This window comes from Chlorocebus sabaeus, chromosome 21, assembly GCF_047675955.1.
Source record: "Chlorocebus sabaeus isolate Y175 chromosome 21, mChlSab1.0.hap1, whole genome shotgun sequence".
NCBI lineage: Eukaryota > Metazoa > Chordata > Mammalia > Primates > Cercopithecidae > Chlorocebus > Chlorocebus sabaeus.
The window spans coordinates 97,906,388-97,928,098 of NC_132924.1; the positions used below are offsets into that span (position 1 = coordinate 97,906,388).

A 21,711-nucleotide genomic window follows, 5' to 3' on the forward strand; every position below is an offset into this window, starting at 1 on the left:
AGAGTACTGTTCAGAAAAATAATTTATATACTATTAACAGAATAGAGAAAAATGTGGAATGATGTCAGATCAACAAATTTATTGAATTATATTTAACACAAATGATTGGTGTACCATGGCTACTGAAAAATTAAAATGAATGCACTGTAGTTAGTAAAAAAAGTACCAACATTAATATTGTGCCCAGGTCGAGATGGAAAATGATTATACTATTTCATATGTAACCAGACGTTATTTCCAGTAATGTCTTGCTCCTCTGTTTTTAAAAAATAAAATTTAAAAATTATTTCTGATACATAAGAAAATCAATGTATGGAAAAAAAAATCACTCATAATTCTATTTCCCAGAGACGAAAATAGTAAAATGTTGCTTTATAGGCCTCCCAATGTATTTTTGTATGTACATATACATTTTTAGTGTGTAAACGAAACTACAGTAATCACTAAATAGACTATCATGAAATTCTATCTCAACAAGTACATGTCTATAATGTCATTTTATGGTTACCAAGTATTTTATGGTGACATTTACAATGTTATTTTATGGTCATCCTACATAAATAGTGTACACAATTTTCTATTGTTAGTATTGGGGCTTTCTCTAATTTTTCTTCTGTATTCTCATTTTTTACACTGTAAGAAAGATAAATATATCCTTTTAAGTGCACCTTTATAAATATTTTAAATTATTTCCTTAAGATAATGAAAATAAAATTGCTGAGTTGAAGGGTACAAAAAGACTTTTGAGGTTTACTTTTAAATTGTCATAAGAAACGCTTTTACTAATTCTTTTCATTTTTTAAATTATACTTTATTTGGGATACATGTGCAGAATGTGCAGCTTTGTTACATAGGTATACACGTGCCATGCTGGCTTGCTGCACCCATCAACCCATAATCTACATTAGGTATTTCTCCTAATGCTATCCCTCCCCTAGCCCCCTACCCGCCAACAGGCCCTGGTGTGTGATGTTCCCCTCCCTGTCTCCATGTGTTCTCATTGTTCAACTCCCAGTTATGAGTGAGAACATGCGGTGTTTGGTTTTCTGTTTTTGTGTTAGTTGGCTGAGAATGATGGTTTCTAGCTTCATCCATGTCCCTGCAAAGGATACGAACTGATCCTTTTTTTGGCTGCACAGTATTTCATGGTGTGTATGTGACACATTTTCTTAATCCAGTCTACCATTCATGGGCATCTGGGTTGGTTTCAAGTCTTTGCTACTATGAATAGTGCTGCAATAAACATACATGTGCATGTGTCTTTACAGCAGAATGATTTATAATCCTTTGGGTATATACCCAGTAATGGGATTGCTGGGACAAATGGTATTTCTGGTTATAGATCCTTGAGGAATCGCCACACTATCTTCCACAGTGGTTGAACTAATTTACACTCCCACCAACAGTGTAAAAGCGTTTCCATTTCTCCACATCCTCTCCAGTACCTGTTGTTTCCTGACTTTTTAATGATTGCCATTCTAACTGGTGTGAGGTGGTATCTCATTGTGATTTTGATTTGCATTTCTGTAATGACCAGTGATTATGAACTTTTTTTCCCATGTCTGTTAGCCGCACAAAGGTCTTCTTTTGAGAAGTGTCTGTTCATATCCTTCACCCACATTTTAATGGGGTTGTTTTTTTCTTGTAAATTAGTTTAAGTTCCTTGTAGATTCTCGATTATTAGCCTTTTGAAAGATGGACAGATTGCAAAAATGTTCTCCCATTCTGTAGGTTGCCTGTTCACTCTGATGATAGTTTCTTTGGCTCTGCAGAAGCTCTTTAACTTAACTAGATCCATTTGTCAATTTTGGCTTTTGTTGTCATTGCTTTTGGTGTTTTAGTCATGAAGTCTTTGCCCATGCCTATGTCCTGAATGGTATTGCTTAGGTTTTCTTCTAGGGTTTTTATGGTTTTAGGGCTTACGTTTAAGTCTTTAACCCATCGTGAGTTAATTTTTGTATAAGGTGTGAGGAAGGGGTCCAGTTTCAGTTTTCTGCATATAGCTAGCCAGTTTTCCCAACACCACTTTATTAAATAGGGAATCCTTTCCCCATCGCTTGTTTTTGTCAGGTTTGTCAAAGATCAGATGATTATAGATGTGCGGCGTTATTTCTGAGGCCTCTGTTCTGTCCCATTGGTCTATATATCTGTTTTGGTAGCAGTACAATGCTTTTATGGTTTTTGTAGCCTTGTAGTATAGGTTGAAGCCAGGCAGCCTGATGCCTCTAGCTTTGTTCTTTTTGCCTAGGATTGTCTTGGGTATATGGGCTCTTGGGCTCTTTATTGACTTTTCAGTGTTATATTTTAACTAACACTTACATGACAGTTGTTTTCACTTGTCCAAAAAAGTTATCTATTACAATGGGATGCAGGTATATGTTGTGTTTCTGTAGAGAGGAAATGTAGACTCAACTATTTCAGCTAAAATTTGGCACATTTTATCTTAGAATTTAAGAATTTTCTAAAAACACAGTCAAAAGATAGAATATTCCTCACTGCATAGTAGTAGAGTCCTTGCCATAGGAAGTGTTCAGCTGTTAGCAAATGCTCATTTGTTAAGAACGTCACTTTTGCCAGAGAGTATGACTGGCTGACCTAAGATTCATTCTAACTTTGTTTGATTTTATATTGCTTTAGTTTCAGCTTTATCATATTTGACTTATTTAACATTCTGTGTGGCATATATTTACAACTTTTTCATAGTATTCCATGTGTATATGAATGTGCTATTTTCAACTGCTAGAACTTTATATTTTATTCAATGATTGCTAACTTCTCTGTTCTTTAATATGGGCAAGGTATAAACGATAATGCTAAACCCCAAGACTTGTCCAAGTGCCACTGCACTCCATTTCTTGCCCTATTATTCCAAAGAGAGTATCGAGAAATAACCATAGGAGCAGGCCTGAAGAGGCATTTGTTTAAATGTATCCTCCATAGGATGTCCAGGCAAGAAGCACAGACATTCAGCTTCTCCAGAAGTTATTCTCTAAACTGGGATAGGTGTAAACAGAGATTTGTTGGGTCTTAAGTCTTGCTGATTTAAAAGCAAAACACAGTAATACAAAATGCTTCAAAACTATCCACAGTATGAAGTAGGCAGTGAAAGACATAAGAAGAGAACCCAACATCAAAGGGACAAAAAAGTAAATAAATGAGAGGGAAGGTGACCTTGACAGGGAAACAGAGATATTCATGTATAGGACTACAAACTATGAAATAATAGAAAACAAGTCTACATATTATTACTACTAAAATTAAAAAATGCATAAGTCATACTATATTTAACATGTAGATCTGATAACACTGGAAGGAAAGTGTAAAACAGGAAGGAAAGTGCAAAATTTTAGAGAGGTACAAGAGTGGAGCTGCATGAATATCAAAGCTCATCAAAAATAGTTAAAATTTAAGTTCCTAATATAATACACAGTATGCATATTTGTCTCATCAGAAAGCTGAAACATAAGCTCTTTACAGACATGTAAGTGGTGCTAACTTATAATTCCCAGTATTAAAAAATATGTACCTTTAGAAGAAATGATGCTCCATCCACTTCTGCTTTGCCCAAGAGCTGACAAGTCAGGTCAAAATACTGCATTGGCTGCACATCACACAATTTTAGTAATGTCCAAGATGGTGACATATGAGTAGATGCCCAAACACGTAAGGTTTCTACCATTTTGTGGTCCTCAGTAGTGAAGTTAAAATACTTGCTTGAAGTGCGAGGTATGATAGGGGCTCCCAAAGTTCCCTCAAACGTCAAAGATGCAAAGCCAGAGCTGGTGATACCCTGAGTCTCCTTTTTATATACTTGAATCTAAGAAAGTAGGGCAAAGTAGAAAAGAGATACAAATAAAATAGCATACTGATGCCGAATCTACGAACTGAAGAAATTGGAAAGATTATCAATTTTGCCAGCATAATTAAGAGAGGGCATTTTTTAAAAACTATTTTTCATTTAATTAGCATATGAAATTCTACTGTCACGTGCTGGTGCTACACTAAGATACATAAGTATCATGGACACTGTGAACCTCCATGCAAAATTCACTTATATTTTTTAAAGAGCTAGGTGGTGGTCTCCCTAATCCTATCAAGCTTGCAGTTTCACATTTTATTTATTAGTTTTTTTTTTATTGAGGTGTAATTTATACAAGGAAAAAGGATCATAAATGACAGTGACTTATGAATATTACAGAAAAGACTAGAACACTTGAAATATGAGAATATAAAGTGAATAAAATGAAGCTCAGGCTAGGGTTTGATCAGAGTGACTGAGAGCACTGAGATATGCCATAAGCTCTTTTGCTTTCTGAATTTGGGGGCTGTTATCAGAGGCACATACATTTATATTGCTATATGTTCATGAAAAGACCCCTTTGTCTTTACGAAAAGCTCCTTCCAAAACTCTCTCATAGTAATACAGTTATTTCATTTCCCTTATGTTTACTTAGTACATTTTTTTTTTTTACAGCTTTAGTTCTAACTTAAGTCTTCATATTTAAAGTGCACTTCTTGTAGGTAGCATATATTTGGTTCCTGATTTTTTTTTGTTCAGTCAATCTTTTGCTTGCAAATGGAAATTAGTCCATTCACAGAAAGGCAGTTATTAACATGGCCATATTTGAGTCTACTATCTTGTTTTCCTTTTTTTCCACGCTTCTTGCTTTTTAGCTTCTTTGCTTTTTTAAAACTTTTTTTTTTTCCTATTGTTCCTTTCTTGTTTTCCTTTTGGAATTCTTATTAGTGCTCCACTTCCTTCTTCTTGGCTATGAATAAATCTTTAACTTTTCAATGTCTACTTGGAAATCAATATTGTTCTACTATGTACTTTCTACTTTCCATTTCATACTTGCCACTTCCTATTTTACGCATTCTACTTCACAAATATAACTTTTCACTGGTAGAATTCCATTCATTCATCCCACTCATCCTTTGGGTTACTGTTGTAGTATTTTTTCTACATATTTTATAATCTCCACCATGTAATATTACTGGTTTTGCTTTAAACAGGCATTTTTTTTTTTTTTTTTTTTTGAGATGGAGTCTCGCTCTGTCGCCCAGGCTGGAGTGCAGTGGCCGGATCTCAGCTCACTGCAAGCTCCGCCTCCCGGGTTTACGCCATTCTCCTGCCTCAGCCTCCCGAGTAGCTGGGACTACAGGCGCCCGCCACCTCGCCCGGCTAGTTTTTTTGTATTTTTAGTAGAGACGGGGTTTCGCCGTATTAGCCAGGATGGTCTCGATCTCCTGACCTCGTGATCCACCCGTCTCGGCCTCCCAAAGTGCTGGGATTACAGGCTTGAGCCACCGCGCCCGGCCCTTAAACAGGCATTTATCTTGCAATTTAATTATGGAAAGAAATAAAAACATTGTGTTTACATATTTACTATTTTTTTTCCATCATTTCTTGTATTTTTGTCACTTCTTAACTATCCAGCTTCTAGTTGCTAGCATTCCTCTTTGGTCTGAATATCATTCTTTTGCATTAATGCTATGCAGATATGCTGGCCATGGACTATCTCATTTTTCCTTTATATAAAATGTTTATTTCACTCTCATTCCTGAAGAATTTTCTGGATATAAAATTCTGTGTGACCAAATTTTTTTTCTATCACCATGTACAAATTATTTCTTTGTTCTCTGGGTGTCATTGTCTCTGGTAAAAAGTGAAAGATGACTGGTATCATTGTTCTCCGACAATGCATCATTTATTCTCCAGTTGATTTCAAGATTTTTCTCTTTTTCAATGGTTTCACTATCTTTTGTTTGGATGTGCTTTTCTTTGTGCATACCCTGCATAAAGTACATTTAAGTCTTTGTTTTTCCTCAAATTTGGGGAAATTCTGGTCCTTATTTCTATAAATATTTTATTTCCCTTCACCCTCTCTCCTCTTGCATCCTAAACTACATGTAACATTTGATATCGTTCCATAGGTCCTTAGGGTCTATTAATTTTTATTTAATCCTTGTTCTTCAGATTAGGTAGCTTCTAATGATTTGTCATCAGTTTAACTTATATCTGATCTTAGCCCATCCAGTAGATTTTTCTTTTCATTTGTTCTTTCTAGTTCCTGAATTTCTATTTTTTTAAGTTTCCACTTCTCTGCTGAAATTTAGCTTTTCACATTCATTTAACATCTTCCTCTAATTCACTGAATGTATTTTTGCTTAATTCCTTTTTAAAAATTATTTTATTTATTATTTATTTATTTTTGAGAAGGGTCTCATTCTGTCACTCAGGCTGGAATGCAGTGGTGTAGTAATATTTCACTCCAGCCACGACCTCCCGGGCTCAAGGGATCTTCCCACCTCCACTTAATTCTTTGAAAGTCTGTAAAATCTGTGCTTTAAAGTTTTTGTTTGATACAGACAACATTTGGGCTACCATGGAGTTAGTTTGGAATGTCTATGCTTTCTTTTTTCTTGACTAGGGGTAACACTTTCTTGTTTTCATGTCTAGTATATCTTTTTTCTTTACTAGACATCATAGATGCTATACTGTAAAGACTCTGAATTATGTTGGCTTCTTCTGACAAACACTGATTTTTGCTCTTGCTGGTCACTGAGTTGTTGTCTGGTCATCTTAAACTCATGAATGTTTGTTTTTATGCTTTGTTAGGGTGATCTGTGGAAAGCCCATGTTTCCCTAAGTCTTCTACACTGATGGGACTCATCCTGCAAATTCTCTGCCAAGTCTTCTCCGTAGAACTTGTTTTAGGCTTTGACAAAACATGTGTACAATAGGCCTCACTGTAAGATGTGGTCCTTTGTGAGGTGAGCTACTTTAGGGGGGTGAAACCTTTGTATTGCCTCAGCTGAATGTCCAAGGTGTTAAATAGGTATTACTAAGGTTATTTGTCCCTATCTTGGACTTCCAGCACCCCATTACTAGACCTCTAGTATCTGCTTCATGTTCAACCACAATGTTCAACCACAGTTCAAACACACAGCAGCTTTTGTAATCCTTAAGTAGTTCTACCCCACCCTGTGCAGCCTGGCTTTCAACCAAGTATTCAAGTCCACCCCAACCCTGGTGGACTTTTAGACATCCCCTTCTGTATAGCTCTTTCCTCTCTGGTTTCTTGTTGTGAAAATTCCAGTTTTCAGCTGCCTTGAACTTTGACTTTAGCTATATCAGGACCACAGCTTGAACTTCAGCTTACTGTGCAGTGGTTGAGAAAATGTCTGTAGGCAGGGATGTGGTCATCATGGGGCTCACTTTAAAAGTTTCTCTTCAATCAACTTTCTGATCATAGCTACCCATTGTCCAATGCCTAAAAAACAGTTGCCTCATACGTTTTATGGGTCTTCATGGCAGCAGGGCTAGTCCAGTACCAGTTAATTTCTCATAATGCAGAAGTTCACTCTGCAGATTCTAACTATACTTGCCTACAACTGATCTATTACCTAACTTTACACTTTTAAATGGATTCTACTTGATGTATATGCTGCTTCTCTTTTATATTCCAATGTCTGATTGATTCTTGGTTCTGTGATCATCATTGTTATCACCAATTCCATGCTCACTAGTGTATACTGTTTACCAAAGCTTGCCTCTGCTGATTATCATAGTAAAACAGAACCAACTTCCAGCTTAGGTGTGTTGGTAGCTTTCACGTATCATTTATGAGCAGGTCCTCTTTGCTTGAGATTCAAAATATACCTTAATTAGTCTACTTCTATTTCCACCACCACTGTAGTCTAAGGCATCCTCATTTCATGTCTGTAAACTGAAATAGTCTTCTAAAGAATATCTTTGCCTTCATGCTTGTTCTTCAACAACCCATCAGTTATCCACGTGTTACTGAGTGATTTTTTTTCAAAATTTTAACTAATCACTTCATGTGCACATTTAAAACCCTTTAATGACTTCTCATTATACCTATAGTAAAATCTAAATAACTTACCTACCACAATTTCATCTCGTAACACCTCCCCCATAGCTGACTAGGATCTATGCTAGTCTTCTTTCTGTTTCTCCAATACCATGCTCATTCCTATTATAGGGCCTTGGCACCTATAGTGTCATCTGGTGGAAAACATTTTCCTTCAAATCTCAGTAGGACTTCTCATTATCATCATTTAGGTCTCAATTCCTATGTCTCATCATTAGAAAGGCCTTTCGTGATTTTGCCTTATTTTATTTATTTATTTATTTATTTATTTACTATTTTTGAGATGGAGTCTCACTCTGTCGGCCAGGCTGGAGTGCAGTGGTATGATCTCGGCTCACTGCAACCTCTGCCTCCCGGGTTCAAGCAATTCTCCTACCTCAGCCTCCTGAGTAGCTGTGACTACAAGCACCCACCACCACACCCGGCTAATATTTGCATTTTTAGTAGAGACAGTGTTTCACCATACTGGCCAGGCTGGTCTCGAACTCCTGACCTTGCGATCCTCCTGCCTAGACCTCCCCCAAAGGGCTGGGATTACAGGTGTGAGCCACCGTGCCCGGTTGTTTTATTTTCTTTATAGCACCTATCACTACTTGAAATTACTTTGATTTATATGCTTACTTTTATATTGTCTGCTTCTTTGCATTAAAACAGAAGCCTATACAAAAAAAAAAAACAATAAAAAAAAAACAATAAATATTTGCTGGAAAAAAGAAGAGTAGATCTTGACTCTTGTTTTATGTATATTTTTGCTATGAACTATGATCTTCAAATTGCAATAAGAAAAACAAGAAAAAATAAATTCTGGCTGTTTTATGTATATTTTCACTATGAATTATGATCTTCAAACCGCAATAAGAAAAACAAGAAAAAATAAATTCTGATATCTAAAACAGATGTCTGTACTTAGAATGACCTTGCTCGACTAAAGAAAACAGGGCTATTCAAACAAAGCTAGCAAACTGTCAATATAAAGACTGTAAGGAAGCGCTAGCAGCCCTAAATACGAACATTTCATGAAAACAGAGAAACAATTTTATAGAAAAATATAGTAACCCTAAATCTATACAGCAGCCTCAAAATATATAAAACATAAAATTAAATAAGAAGGCTTAAACCCCATTAACATTGTCTTAAATTATTAAGCAAAATCGATAGAGCTAAAAGAAACAGGCAAATCCTCTATTATAGTAGTCTTTAAAACACAGTTTTCAATAGCTGATAAATTAAGTAGATAAGAAATAAAAATTGATATTGACCATATGGTAGAATATAAAGTAAGCATTCACAAATTTCAAAATACTAAACATTTCAGAGTATGTTTCCTGACCACAATAAACAATAGTAAAAAAAGGTAACTATTAAATGATTTAAATAAATATAAAGAACAAACAATAATCCTATGGAATTGGATTGAATATAACTCATGTATATGTATATTATTTAGATTATTTGAATATAATTCAAATATAAATTCAATATATAAATATATGTTCAATATAATTCAATATATTATATTCAATAATAATTCAATATATACTCGATGATTCAATATTTATTTGAATTTTCATATTGATTTTCTCTTTGACTTATGGATTATTTACAAATTATTTATAAACCCATAGATTAGAGATGAAACCAATGATCAATATAAAAATTCAATTATATATTCAACTGAATGGTAATGAAGTTATGACAAATTAAAACCTGCTGGATACAACTAAGGCAGTACTTAAAATATTTATAGTCATAAATGAATATATTACAAAAGAGGTGGCTAAATTATTATAGTAGTAAAGTTAATTTTCTACAGTGATAATACTTTATATTCATTCACATTTCTCTAGACTGTGAATGGAGCCATGTATGGTCTGTAAGTGTTTGTGTATATAAATTGTTGAAAATCTCCAAAAAATTTTCCAAAATACTTGGTGAAAAAAGTCTGCATATAAGTGTACCCATGTAGTTCAAACCTGTGTTGTTCAAGAGGTAACTATATGCTGTTAGAGGTCATAAGACTCTTTACTCCTGTAGCAGGAGACACAATAATGACCTCCCTGGATGGGAATATGAGGGAAGTTTCTAGAGTGTTAGCCATAGGAGTATATAGTTATATTGTGAATGATGAAATGCTTATCTATTTGCTATTAAATAATAACTTCTGGCCGGGCACGGTGGCTCACGCTTGTAATCCCAGCACTTTGGGAGGCCGAGGCAGGCAGATCAGGAAGTCGGGAGATCAAGACCATCCTAGCAAACCCGGGAGGCGGAGCTTGCAGTGAGCCGAGATCGCGCCACTGCACTCCAGCCTGGGTGACAGAGCGAGACTACGTCTCAAAAAAAAAATAGTAACTTCCATAAACAATAACAACAACTAAATATGTGTATGAAGGAAGCGTGCATTCTTTGAATACAGTATATAGGAAACAATAAGCAATTTTTTGACGTTTAAATAAGTATGTATTACATGGCTATGATATTTCTTTTTTTCTTTTTCTTTTTCTTTTTTTTTTTGAGTCGGAGTTTTGCTCTTGTTGCCGAGGCTGGAGTGCAATAGCACAATCTTGGCTTGCCACAACCTCCGCCCTCCGGGTTCAAGTGATTCTCCCGCTTCAGCCTCCTGAATAGCTAGGATTACAAGCATGTAGCACCACGCCCGACTAATTTTGTATTTTTAGTAGAGACAGGGTTCCTCCATGTTGGTCAGGCTGGTCTCGAACTCCTGACCTCAGGTGATCCGCCAGTGTCAACCTCCCAAAGTGCTGGGATTACAGGCGTGAGCCACCATGCCCAGTGATGATAATATTTCTATTTCTTTTTATCTTTACACAAGTATTCTCTATTATCCTCCTATTCTCAAGGAAACAGCATTAATAGGTCATAAGAAGTGCCTAAGAGTAGAACACAGCTGAATGCTGTCCTCGTTTATGAGCATCAGACTGATCATGAAGGACAGAATAAACTGAAGCCTTAGAAGAAAAAGACAACCAAGATGATGAAGAGGTTACATGGAAACCCATGTAACAAAGGAAAACATGAAGAAACTGAAATATTTAAAATCTAAGGGACTGAAAATATTTAATATTTAAAAGCTGTCCAAAGCATCATGCAGCAATTTCCAAAGAAAAATTCCAAAAGTGCATTGAACAAAAAAGCTCAATTAATATATTATAGCAATAAGGAAAATAATTTTGAGAAAATAATAATCCTTTGCATGTGTAAGTTCTAAAATTTTTATTTCTTAAAAATTGTGCTATTTAATAACTCTACCCTTATATTAAAAGCTTTCTTACATTTAGTTATTTAACTACAGGCATACTTTTAAAAGTACCTGTTCATATCTTATTTCTTATAAATGAAAACCAACTTAATTTGATTTTATATTTAGTATCTCAATGTTTTCATTGAACTTGAATTTATACAAGAAACAGGAAAGAATAATATAATCTCCTAATCTTTGTATACATTTTTTCTTGTTGACCTAAAGCTGTTTTTTAAAACATTAAAACACAAATGTTCTTTATCAAACTCTATAGATAAAACTTCTACAGCATTAGTCTATATTTAGAAACAGAAGACAGAATGGAACTAGTCTTAATCAGGGCATGTAACACATTTCTGGGGAACAAAGGCAAGTGGTTTGTTCAAATGAAGATGTTTCTTACTGTAAATTATTTGAAGTCTGATAATATTTACACTACTTCTTATCTCGTGAAAAGCTTGCTGTCATGTTCTAACAAAGCAACCACATAATTGGTGCTAACTAGTTTCAGTGAACAATACAGAGTTCTCTTCAAATAAAGTTCTAGACAGTATGAATTATACCTTCAGCCTGTGAAAGCGCACAATATCTCCATTTTTATAAATTATTGGAAGGGCTTCATAGTTTCCACTAAAGAGCAGGCAAGTTAATTTTACATTTGTCTGGTCCACAATTGTTACAACTGAGCAATAATCTGGAAAACACAAAAATATTTTACCTGACTTTCAATATTTTAAAGCATTTGATAAAATAAGAATATGCTTACTTCAAAACACCAAACTTTATTCTTCCTTTTAATTAAGCCTTCTAAGAGTTAAAATGCAGACATTTTCTTAGCTTTCAATACACACTGCAAAATTATTTTGCAGAAGTGTTCTATAAATATTACTTTTAGAAAGTTTAGTAAAACAAAAATAAAAATCTCATTCAGTATAAATTGTTTGGAGAGAAAATAACCTTTTTTATTGCTTCAAGGTTTACAAATCATGAAACATAAACGTAGTCAAATAAGAAAAAAGCAATTTATAAAATAAACATAACTAAATTTAGAATGAAAACAAAGGCTAAGATATTTATAGCAGATATGAAGGGTTGTACCCATACTGCATAAAGAACTTATAAAAATCAGGATGATACAGTAAATATGTCATACAAATGAATAAACAATTCATAGAAAACTACGTCATAACAAAAAATTCAAAAGAGAAAATGGCAATTCTTGCTAGTCACCTATAAAAAAATTATACATTATAACAAAAGAGAGGTATTTTATAAAATTTAAACTGGCAGAAAAATTTAATATTTGGGTTGCTGTAAAATGGTAACTTCAAACACTGGTGGTAGTAAAAACTGTCTGCTGGTGGTAGTAAAAACTGCCTTTAATTTTTTTTTAAATTAACACATAAAAGATTGTATGTATTTATGGTGTGCTATACATGGTTTTGAAGTACACATACATTGTGAAATCATCAAATCTAGCTAATGTAAATACACACATTACCTCACATAGTTATTTTGCAGTGAGAACACTTTACATCCATTTTCTTAGCATTTTTCAAGAATACAACAAATTTTTCACTACAGTCACTATGTTATACAATAGAACCCCTGAACTTATTCTTCCTAACCAAAATATTGTATCCTTTGACCAACATCTCCCCAAAACCTTCCCATAGCCACACAGGGCCCTGGCAACAACCATTCTACTCTCTACTTCTATGAGATCAATTTTTTAAGATTCTGTGCCTGGCTTATTTTACTTAAGAATGTCCTCCAGGTTCATCCATGTTGTTGTAAATGACAGAATTTCCTTCTTATGTCTAAATAGTATTCCACTGTGTATATAGACCACATTTTCTTTATTCATCCATTAATGGACGCTTAGGTTTATTCTATGCCTAATGTGAATAAGCCTGCAATAAACATGGGAGTGCGGATGTCTCTTCAACATACTGATTATTTCCTTTTGATATACATAGTAGTGCTCCCTATCTGAAGTGTCACCTTCCACAGTTTCAGTTACCTGCAGTCAACCATGATCTACAAATATTTAATGGAAAATTCCAGAAATAAACAACATGAATCATCCCTTCATGCAGGGTATCCACACTGTCCATGCTCCCTGCCTGTTAGTCACTTAGTAGCTGTCTCTGCTATCATATCAACTATTGAGATATCACAGTGCTTGTGATCATGCAACCCTTATTTTACTTAATAATGGCCCCAAAGTGCTAAGACAAAGTGGTAAGTGCTTAGTTAAACTTTATTATAGGTATGTATATTTAGGAAAAAACAGTGTATACAGAGTTCAGTACCATCCATGGTTTTGGGCAGCTGCTAGGGGTCTTGGAGTATATCCCCTTTGGACAAAGGAAAAGTACTATACCCAGTAGTGAGATTGTGGGATCATATGGCAGTTCTAATTTTTGGAATAATATTTATGTTTTCCACAATACCTGGGCTAATTTACATTGCCACCTACAATGTACAAAGGTTATCTTTTCTTCACACCCTTGCGATACTAGTCTTCTTTTTGATAACAGCTATTCTAATAGGTGAGAAGTGATATCTTGCTGTGGTTTTATTTTAATGATCAGTGATGTTGAACATCTTTTCGCATACTTGTCTGCCATTTGTATGTTTTTTTTAAAGAAATGTCTATTCAGGTCCTTTGCCCATGTTTAAATTGGGTTGTTTTCCAATCATCCAGTTGAGTTCCTCATATACTTTACATATTAACCCATTATCAGATACGCAGTTTGCAAATATTTTCTCCCATTCTTTACTCTGTTAATGTTGGTTGTGCAGAAGGTTTTTAAGCTTGATACAATCCCATTTGTCTATTCTTGCTTTCATTGCCTGAGCTTTTGAGGTCCTTTCCAAAGAATTTCTGGTGAGCTCAATCTCATGGAGCTTTTCCCTATGTTTTCTTCTAGTAGGTTCATAGTACTACATTGAACAGAAGTGGCAAGAGTGGGCATCTTTACTTCAACTTTTTCCGCCTTTATTAAAATGATCACATAATTTTTGTTCTCCATTCTGCTAATAAACATTTTGATTTGCGTGTGTGGAACCACCCTTGCATACCTGGAATAAATCCTACTTGATCATGGCGAATAGTCTCTTTAATGTGCTGTTGAATTTGGTTTGCTAGTATTCTGTTGAGGATTTTTGCATCTATATTGGCCTGCAGTTTTTTTGCTGTTAGTTTTTATTGCATCTTTGTGTCTTCAGTATCAGAGTAACGCTGGCCTCGTGAAATGAGTTTGGAAAATATTTCCTTCTCTTCCATTTTTGGAAGAGGTTGAGAAGAACTGGTGTTAGTTCTTCATCAAATGTTTGATAGAATTTGATGCTGCCTATACACATGATTCAGAAAACGCATTGACTTTCTGTCCTTCCTAGTCCCCTAGTAATGAAGGTATAGAGATTGAAAGGAACAAACCACAAAACAGTGAAGGAAAGGAGAGTGGAAAAAGACAACGTATTTCAGAAAAATGGAAAGTAAGTGGTTAAGAGATAAAATAAACAGAAGAGGCCAAAATCTAGAAGATACTACAAGATGGCTACAGTAAAGATGGGAGCTACTGGGATTAAGCGTGAGAGTAAAAAGTAGGGATGAAATCAGGGGATCAATTAGAAATTTACACACAGAACAAGTGTTTCAATTCAATGACTAACCATCCTTATTCTCCACTTCCCTGAAAATGACTTCAGGCAGCATCTTTGTATTTAACAACCTTTCCATTTTGAAAACTTCTAGGAACACAGATTCTTTTCCAAGGAAGCTGCACTCATTAACTGGGAAGTGGTAAGACTTCTCATGTTGGTGTTAACAACTAGAATAAATTCCTCCTCACCATCACATTAGGGAACCTACAGCTTGGTTGGCAGTTCTCATCCCACCCACCCTAGGCTGAAAATTTCAATCAACATGCCCTAACAAGTAATATTAGTCACTATCAAGTTTCCCACTCAAGGAGAGGGAGTATTAGAAAAATGAACTACTTACAAACAAAGCAAATGAGAAAGGTATATGAAACCTAAAATAAACTATATCTACATTCTTAAATACAGAAATACAGCAGAAAATTACCAGGCATTAGAATAAAAATAGAAGACACTATAATCCTAGCACTTTGGGAGGCCAAGGTGGGTGGATCATTTGAGATCAGGAGTTCAAGACCAGCCTGGCCAACATGGTGAAACCCCACCTCTACTAAAAATTACAAAAGTTAGCTGGGTGGTAGTGGTGCTCTCCTGGGAAGTGGAGGTTGCAGTGAGTCGAGATCATGCCACTGCACTCCAGCCTGGATGACAGAGTGAGATCTGTCTCACCAAAAAAAAAAAAAAAAAAGGGGGAGACAGAAAGAAAATGGAGTTAAGAAGAAAAAGGAGAGAAGGGAGTGAGAGGGAGGGAAAAAAAGGAGACAGCAAGCAAAGGGGAGAAAGAAGGAAGGAAAGAGAGAGAGGAATGGGAAGGGAAAGGGACACGAGAAAGAAAGGAGGGTAGAAAAAGAGAAATCTGAATTTGTGAGAGGGGTGAAATAACCTGGAACAACCACCAAAAAAAACTCTAAAAATGAAAAAACTTTAATAAGCATTTTCAAAAAGATTCTCATCCCTTGAGGACCCACTGGCTCCAATTTTAGGTTTTAAGTTTCCTTTGTCACTATTTCTTACTATCAGTAAGGAGTGACACTTCATGACATTTTTTCTTTGTTAGCAGTCTTCCAATGACCAAAGATAAATTTTATTTATTTTTCGAAACACAGAACACATTCTTACTTGCAATTACCATATGACTCTATTGTACCCTTTTATACATCTGAGATACATTATGGAATCTTTTTTCCTATATCTTGAAATATATTGATATTCATTATCTGAGTAATTATTTCATCACTATGCATTAATTATTTCTATGCACGCTTAAAAAGACTAATTTTTAAAACGTGAAATGAGGCAACTGTCTAAAGGATGATACAAGAATCAAATCACTATTATAACATTCTTCAGTTTTCATACTCAAGATATAAAAGAAGTTTGGAGACACCATCTTTTGAGTTTCTTCTTTAGCTTTATTTAAACATAGTTAAAAATTCAGAATTTTTTTTTTTTTTTTTGAGACGGAGTCTCGCTCTGTCACCCAGGCTGGAGTGCAGTGGCCGGATCTCAGCTCACTGCAAGTTCCGTCTCCCGGGTTCACGCCATTCTCCTGCCTCAGCCTCCCGAGTAGCTGGGACTACAGGTGCCCGCCACCACGCCCAGCTAATTTTTTTTTGTATTTTAGTAGAGACGGGGTTTCACCATGTTAGCCAGGATGGTCTTGATCTCCTGACCTCGTGATCCACCCATCTCGGCCTCCCAAAGTGCTGGGATTACAGGTTTGAGCCACCGCGCCCGGCCTAAAAATTCAGAATTTTAAAATTTGTGCCCACGGTCAGTGAGAAGAACATTGATGGAGGAAGTCATTTAACCATTATTAGATGAATCAGAAGCTAAATGCAAAAACAGCAGCGCGTTAGCCAATGATGATAAAATTGATCACATAAGTAAAATCTCAGGCTATTTATCTCCAGATGATATCCTATATAAAGTTTCTCAAGCTCAAGAATTGATGCATGAAAATATGTTTCTAAAAATAGGGAGAAAACACAAAATATTTCTAAAAACAGAGAGGAAATATGGTATTCTTATCCAGTAAGTCATTCAACAAATGATTTCACCATACGATATTCTGGGACATGACTAAGGACCATTCCATTTTGCTAAAATGACTTGTGATGGCATTCTTTCATCTTAAATGATATTTGCATAACAAAATTTACATTAAATGGCATGTAAATGGATATGCAGAAGGCAAATGTATACATAAAGGTAGTGGAAAGAATAGGTGAGCTCAAAATGAAAGATCTATTTTTAATCATTTGAATTGATGTTTAGAAATCTAAAATAGAAACTGTTTTGTAATTATGGAGCAAAAACAGCTGCTCTCTCCAAAAAAAATTTTGAGTCAACAAACTTTTCAAAAGTATTTTGATGATGCAAGTGCAAGAAGAAAAACCAAAAGCAGTAATAAGCTAGAACCATTTGTTTGTGTATCTTTAAAACTAGGAAAATACGGGATTATGAAATAAAAATGACTTTACTATGTTTATATCCTTTTTATAATTTTTAATGACTTTATTATCTCCTTATTCTCACTGCTGTATAATATTTGGAAAATGACTTAAAAATTCAAAAACTTTAAAAGGTATTGGACTCATATGGTAAAAGATAATGATTGTTTTTCCTATCATGCTTAGGTGCCAAAAAACTGATGATATCTCTTAGAACTGAAAGCAAAAGGAAAAAGAATGACAAAAGGACAGAAAATGGAGAAAAAAATGAGTGAGAGAGAAAACTGAAAGAATTGGGCTTTCTGAACTCTGCTTTCTGAGAAAGAGATCCTCTTTATGGATATTTGGATATGGTACAACAGCCTGCTTCCCCACAATGAGGTTATATCCTCACTTATGCAATTTGGTTCAAAATTCAGGGGCACTGAACATATGTACCATTACTTAAACATACAGACTTTCTGCAAATTTTTCTGGAACATACACATTAAAGGAAATTCATGTGACAAGAATGGGCTATCGTTCTCAACTCCAGCACTTGTACACTTTTGTGGAACATTCCACAGCAAATACATACTCTGTAAAAAATTCAGGAGCAAAAGAAAAGCCATACAAAAATATTCTATTAACTGTTCTACTCTACATAGACTTTTTTTCTGTTAAATTCTGTACCCCAGGCAAAAAAGTCAGAACCAAAGAACAGCTGACAATCTTATTCCATAAAATCAACTTTAACAGTACAATATCTGACCAAGAGAAGCCCCAAAAGTAAAGTGTTCAAGAATAGAGAAAGAACATTTACTAGAAGTGAATGATGCAGTCTTCCAATTAAAAGGGCCCACTGAAGGCAAACAGGATAAATGATCACACCAAGTCACATAATTGTGAAATTAGGGAACACCAAGTATTTTTTAAAATTCCAGAAACTTCTGTGGAGAATAAAACAAGCCACCAATGTAAGACTGAGAAGTAGATTAACATCAGACTTTTCTATCAACACGACTGGGGTTACTAAAAAGACAACAAATCAATGTCTTCAAAGTCTAAGGAAAAATTTTGATACTTCAACTTTATAAAACCTGACAAAACTATCAATCAAGCATAAAGACAGATGAAGAACATTTCCAGATTTTGGCCAATCAAATATTTTACCTCCACAATATCTTTCTTAGGTAATTCTCCAGCAATACAACGGGAAAAAACATAAAATAGGAAAATACAGAGTACAGAAAATAGTAATGGATCTCCCAGATTGATAGTTAGAGAGCAGGCCTAGCAAACTACTACTCTAGATTGGAGCGGAAGGGAGCTGATAAGAAAGGAGAGGGCTGGCCGGGCGCGGTGGCTCAAGCCTGTAATCCCAGCACTTTGGGAGGCCAAGACGGGCGGATCACGAGGTCAGGAGATCGAGACCATCCTGGCGAACATGGTGAAACCCCGTCTCTACTAAAAAAATACAAAAAATTAGCCGGGCGAGGTGGCAGGCGCCTGTAGTCCCAGCTACTCGGGAGGCTGAGGCAGGAGAATGGCGTGAACCCGGGAGGCGCAGCTTGCAGTGAGCTGAGATCCGGCCACTGCACTCCAGCCTGGGCAGCAGAGCGAGACTCTGTCTCAAAAAAAAAAAAAAAAAAAAAAGAAAGGAGAGGTCCTTTAAAAAAAAAAAAAAAAGGGTAATCACTTAGCATAATGCTCTCCAGATTCCTCATGTTGCTTCAAGTGATGGGATTTCCTTCTTTTTTTCACATAATTTCATTTACACATGGAATCTAAAATAGTCAAGCTTACAGAAGTAGAAAATCATGATTATCAATGCCAGGGAGTGGGGGTGGTGAGAAATGGGGAGATGCTGGCCCGGCACGGTGGCTCATGCCTGTAATCCCAGCACTTTGGGAGGACAAGGTGGGTGGATCACTTGAGGCCAGGAGTTTGAGACTAGCCTGGCCAATATGGTGAAACCTCGTCTCTACTAAAAATACAAAAAATTAACCAGGTGTGGTGGTGTCTGTCTGTAATCCCAGCTATTTAGGAGGCTGAGGCACGAGAATCACTTGAACACAGGAGGCAGAGATTGCAGTAAGCTGAGATCATGCCACTGCACTCCAGCCTGGGTGACAGAGCAACTCTGTCTCAAAAAAAGGGGCGGGGAGAGATGCTCACCAAAGGATATACAAACTTTCAGTACAACAGGAGGAATAAATTTTCAAGATCTGCACAGTATGGTGACCATGGTTAATAATAATGTATTGCATATTTCAAAATTGCTGAGAGATTTTAAATGTTCTCACTACAAAAAATAAGTATGTGATGTAATGGATATGTTAATTAGCTTTATATAATCATTCCACAATGTATACACATATCTAAACATCACATTGTCCCCCACAATATATATTTGTTTGCCAATTTAAAATAAAAATTTAAATTAAAACAATAAATAATCCCATAGACAACCACATATTTATATAAACTTGAGGGCATAGTGAAGGCGCAGTTTTATCATTAATAACAATAGCAACAAAAAAGAAAAGGCATTAGAAATCCCACAAAATATAAAACAGTATACAGGAATATCTCATCCAAATATGAAGAAAACTAAAATGTAGCATAGAGACAGCCAAAGAATGGAAGAAATATGTATGGTACAGAAGAGAATATAAATGCTCATAATTATGACAAAAGATAAGTAAAGGTGTACCTGACAGAAGACTAGAGAAGAAAGTAAACAACAACACTGAATAAAGTTGACGAATAAGAAATGAAAGACAAATACATTATTTAAAGTTAAAGAGAATCAATAAGAAAAAAATGAATAAAAATTTAAAAGGAATATTTTCCATAGTATAAAACATTTATATAATCTAAACTCTTCTTCTGAAAATACTAATTGTTTGTTAAATTACAACCACATGGTAACACTTTTAAAAAACTATTTCTCAAATCAAAAGTTAATCCCAGAATAAAAACAAATAATCCAGGAGGTGAACCAAGGTGGGAGGCAAATTCAAAAGCTAAAACACATCTGAAAGGGCTCTTACTAGAAATCCAGAGTTTTGGAAATTATACACCAAGCCTGAAAAAAGAAACTACATCTTGGTCTATTGCAAGGTACAAGCTGAAAGTGAGCTATCAGCATAAATCATTTATCTTAAAAAATGGAAGGTACGGGAAAAAAATCCACCTGCTAATATAGAGAATCACGAAGAAAATCTGCCTGTCTGTGCCATGGTTTGGAAACGAGGGAAAAATAATAATAGGCCAGTTTGTGGAGTAACTGGCATTAATACATTCAATGAAATTTGTGTAGATATCCTCTTAGTTTGGTTTTCTTTAGTTTTTGTTTTGGTTTGGTTTTTGTTAATGGCAAATGACATGTTGACTCTAAAGTTAAAATGGACGAGTAGGGGCTACTGTTATTTAAGACATACTTGAAAAAGAAGATTGCAATGGGATATTTTTCTGTTGAACAGCAACATTAAAAAGTAAAGAAATTGGGATAATGTAGTGTGTTCTGAGAGGGAAAATTCATTCTTTAGCAATATAGGATTTTAGTGATAAAGAGAAAAAAACACTATCACTTCTCTCCTATATTTGTACTTCACCTATGTAAAAGTTAATTCCTACTATGTACATTAAAGGTTTCATCTAAATACAAATCCCACAATTCACAATACAACAACTGTTCCTCCACACAGCACATCATTTATGTTATGTGACATCCAACTAACACCCTCTCACAGAGCATTTTTTGGTAATAGCTTATAGTGTTTCCCCAAGCACTATACTGGTTATTAACTTTACAGCTGGATTCATAAGCATATTCCCAACATTGTCATTTGAACCTGTTTCCGCTATAAGTAGAACTGTGAATAATGCCTGTATCGTTTTGATCCCCCTTTTCCCCACAAATGTGACACAAGCAATTTCACAGTGAAACAAATGATTGGTTTGCCAATTAAAAAAACAAAACAAAACAAAACAATGTACTTTGCATAAAACACAAATACTCTGAATGTTTGAAGTTTCTTAAAATTTCATGACAAACGCAAAGGCAAAGAGATCACTAGTCTGACAAAATCCAATTCGGATTTTAAACTGCTGTAATTCTGTATTACTCCTCTCACTTAATGCTCCAAATTGATCTACTTTTGTAAATTGTGAATACAAAACCAATACAAGAAAAAAACTGAATTTAACTAGGCATAAAAAATAGTAAATAGTTTAATTTAATGTTAATGTTAGTAATGTTTAATTTGCATAGTTTAATGTTAGCGAAAATGAACTGACAAAGCTCAGTTCCTGTAACACTTACGTAATACTGAAGAATATAATAACTACAAAAAACTATTGAGATTTTTGTAAAAATTTAGGTTTAATCTAAATTTTAAAATACTGAAAATTGTTTCACATTTTGATTTTTCTATGAAAATGTCAA

The 21,711-nt window shown here is 35.0% G+C and overlaps 1 protein-coding gene across 8 annotated transcripts in view; it reads right to left on the reverse strand.

Annotated features, from left to right (window-relative positions):
- The window catches only part of POT1 (protection of telomeres 1), a 121,512-nt gene that overhangs the window by 37,298 nt on the left and 62,503 nt on the right, over window positions 1–21,711 (reverse strand). For all 8 annotated transcript variants that reach the window (XM_007982797.3, XM_007982800.3, XM_007982796.3 and 5 more), the window contains 2 exons: window positions 11,721–11,851; window positions 3,527–3,817 (listed from right to left, as the gene is read on the reverse strand). In XM_007982797.3, coding sequence (XP_007980988.2) covers window positions 3,527–3,817; window positions 11,721–11,851 — 422 coding nt within the window. The remainder of the gene's footprint in view (window positions 1–3,526; window positions 3,818–11,720; window positions 11,852–21,711) is intronic.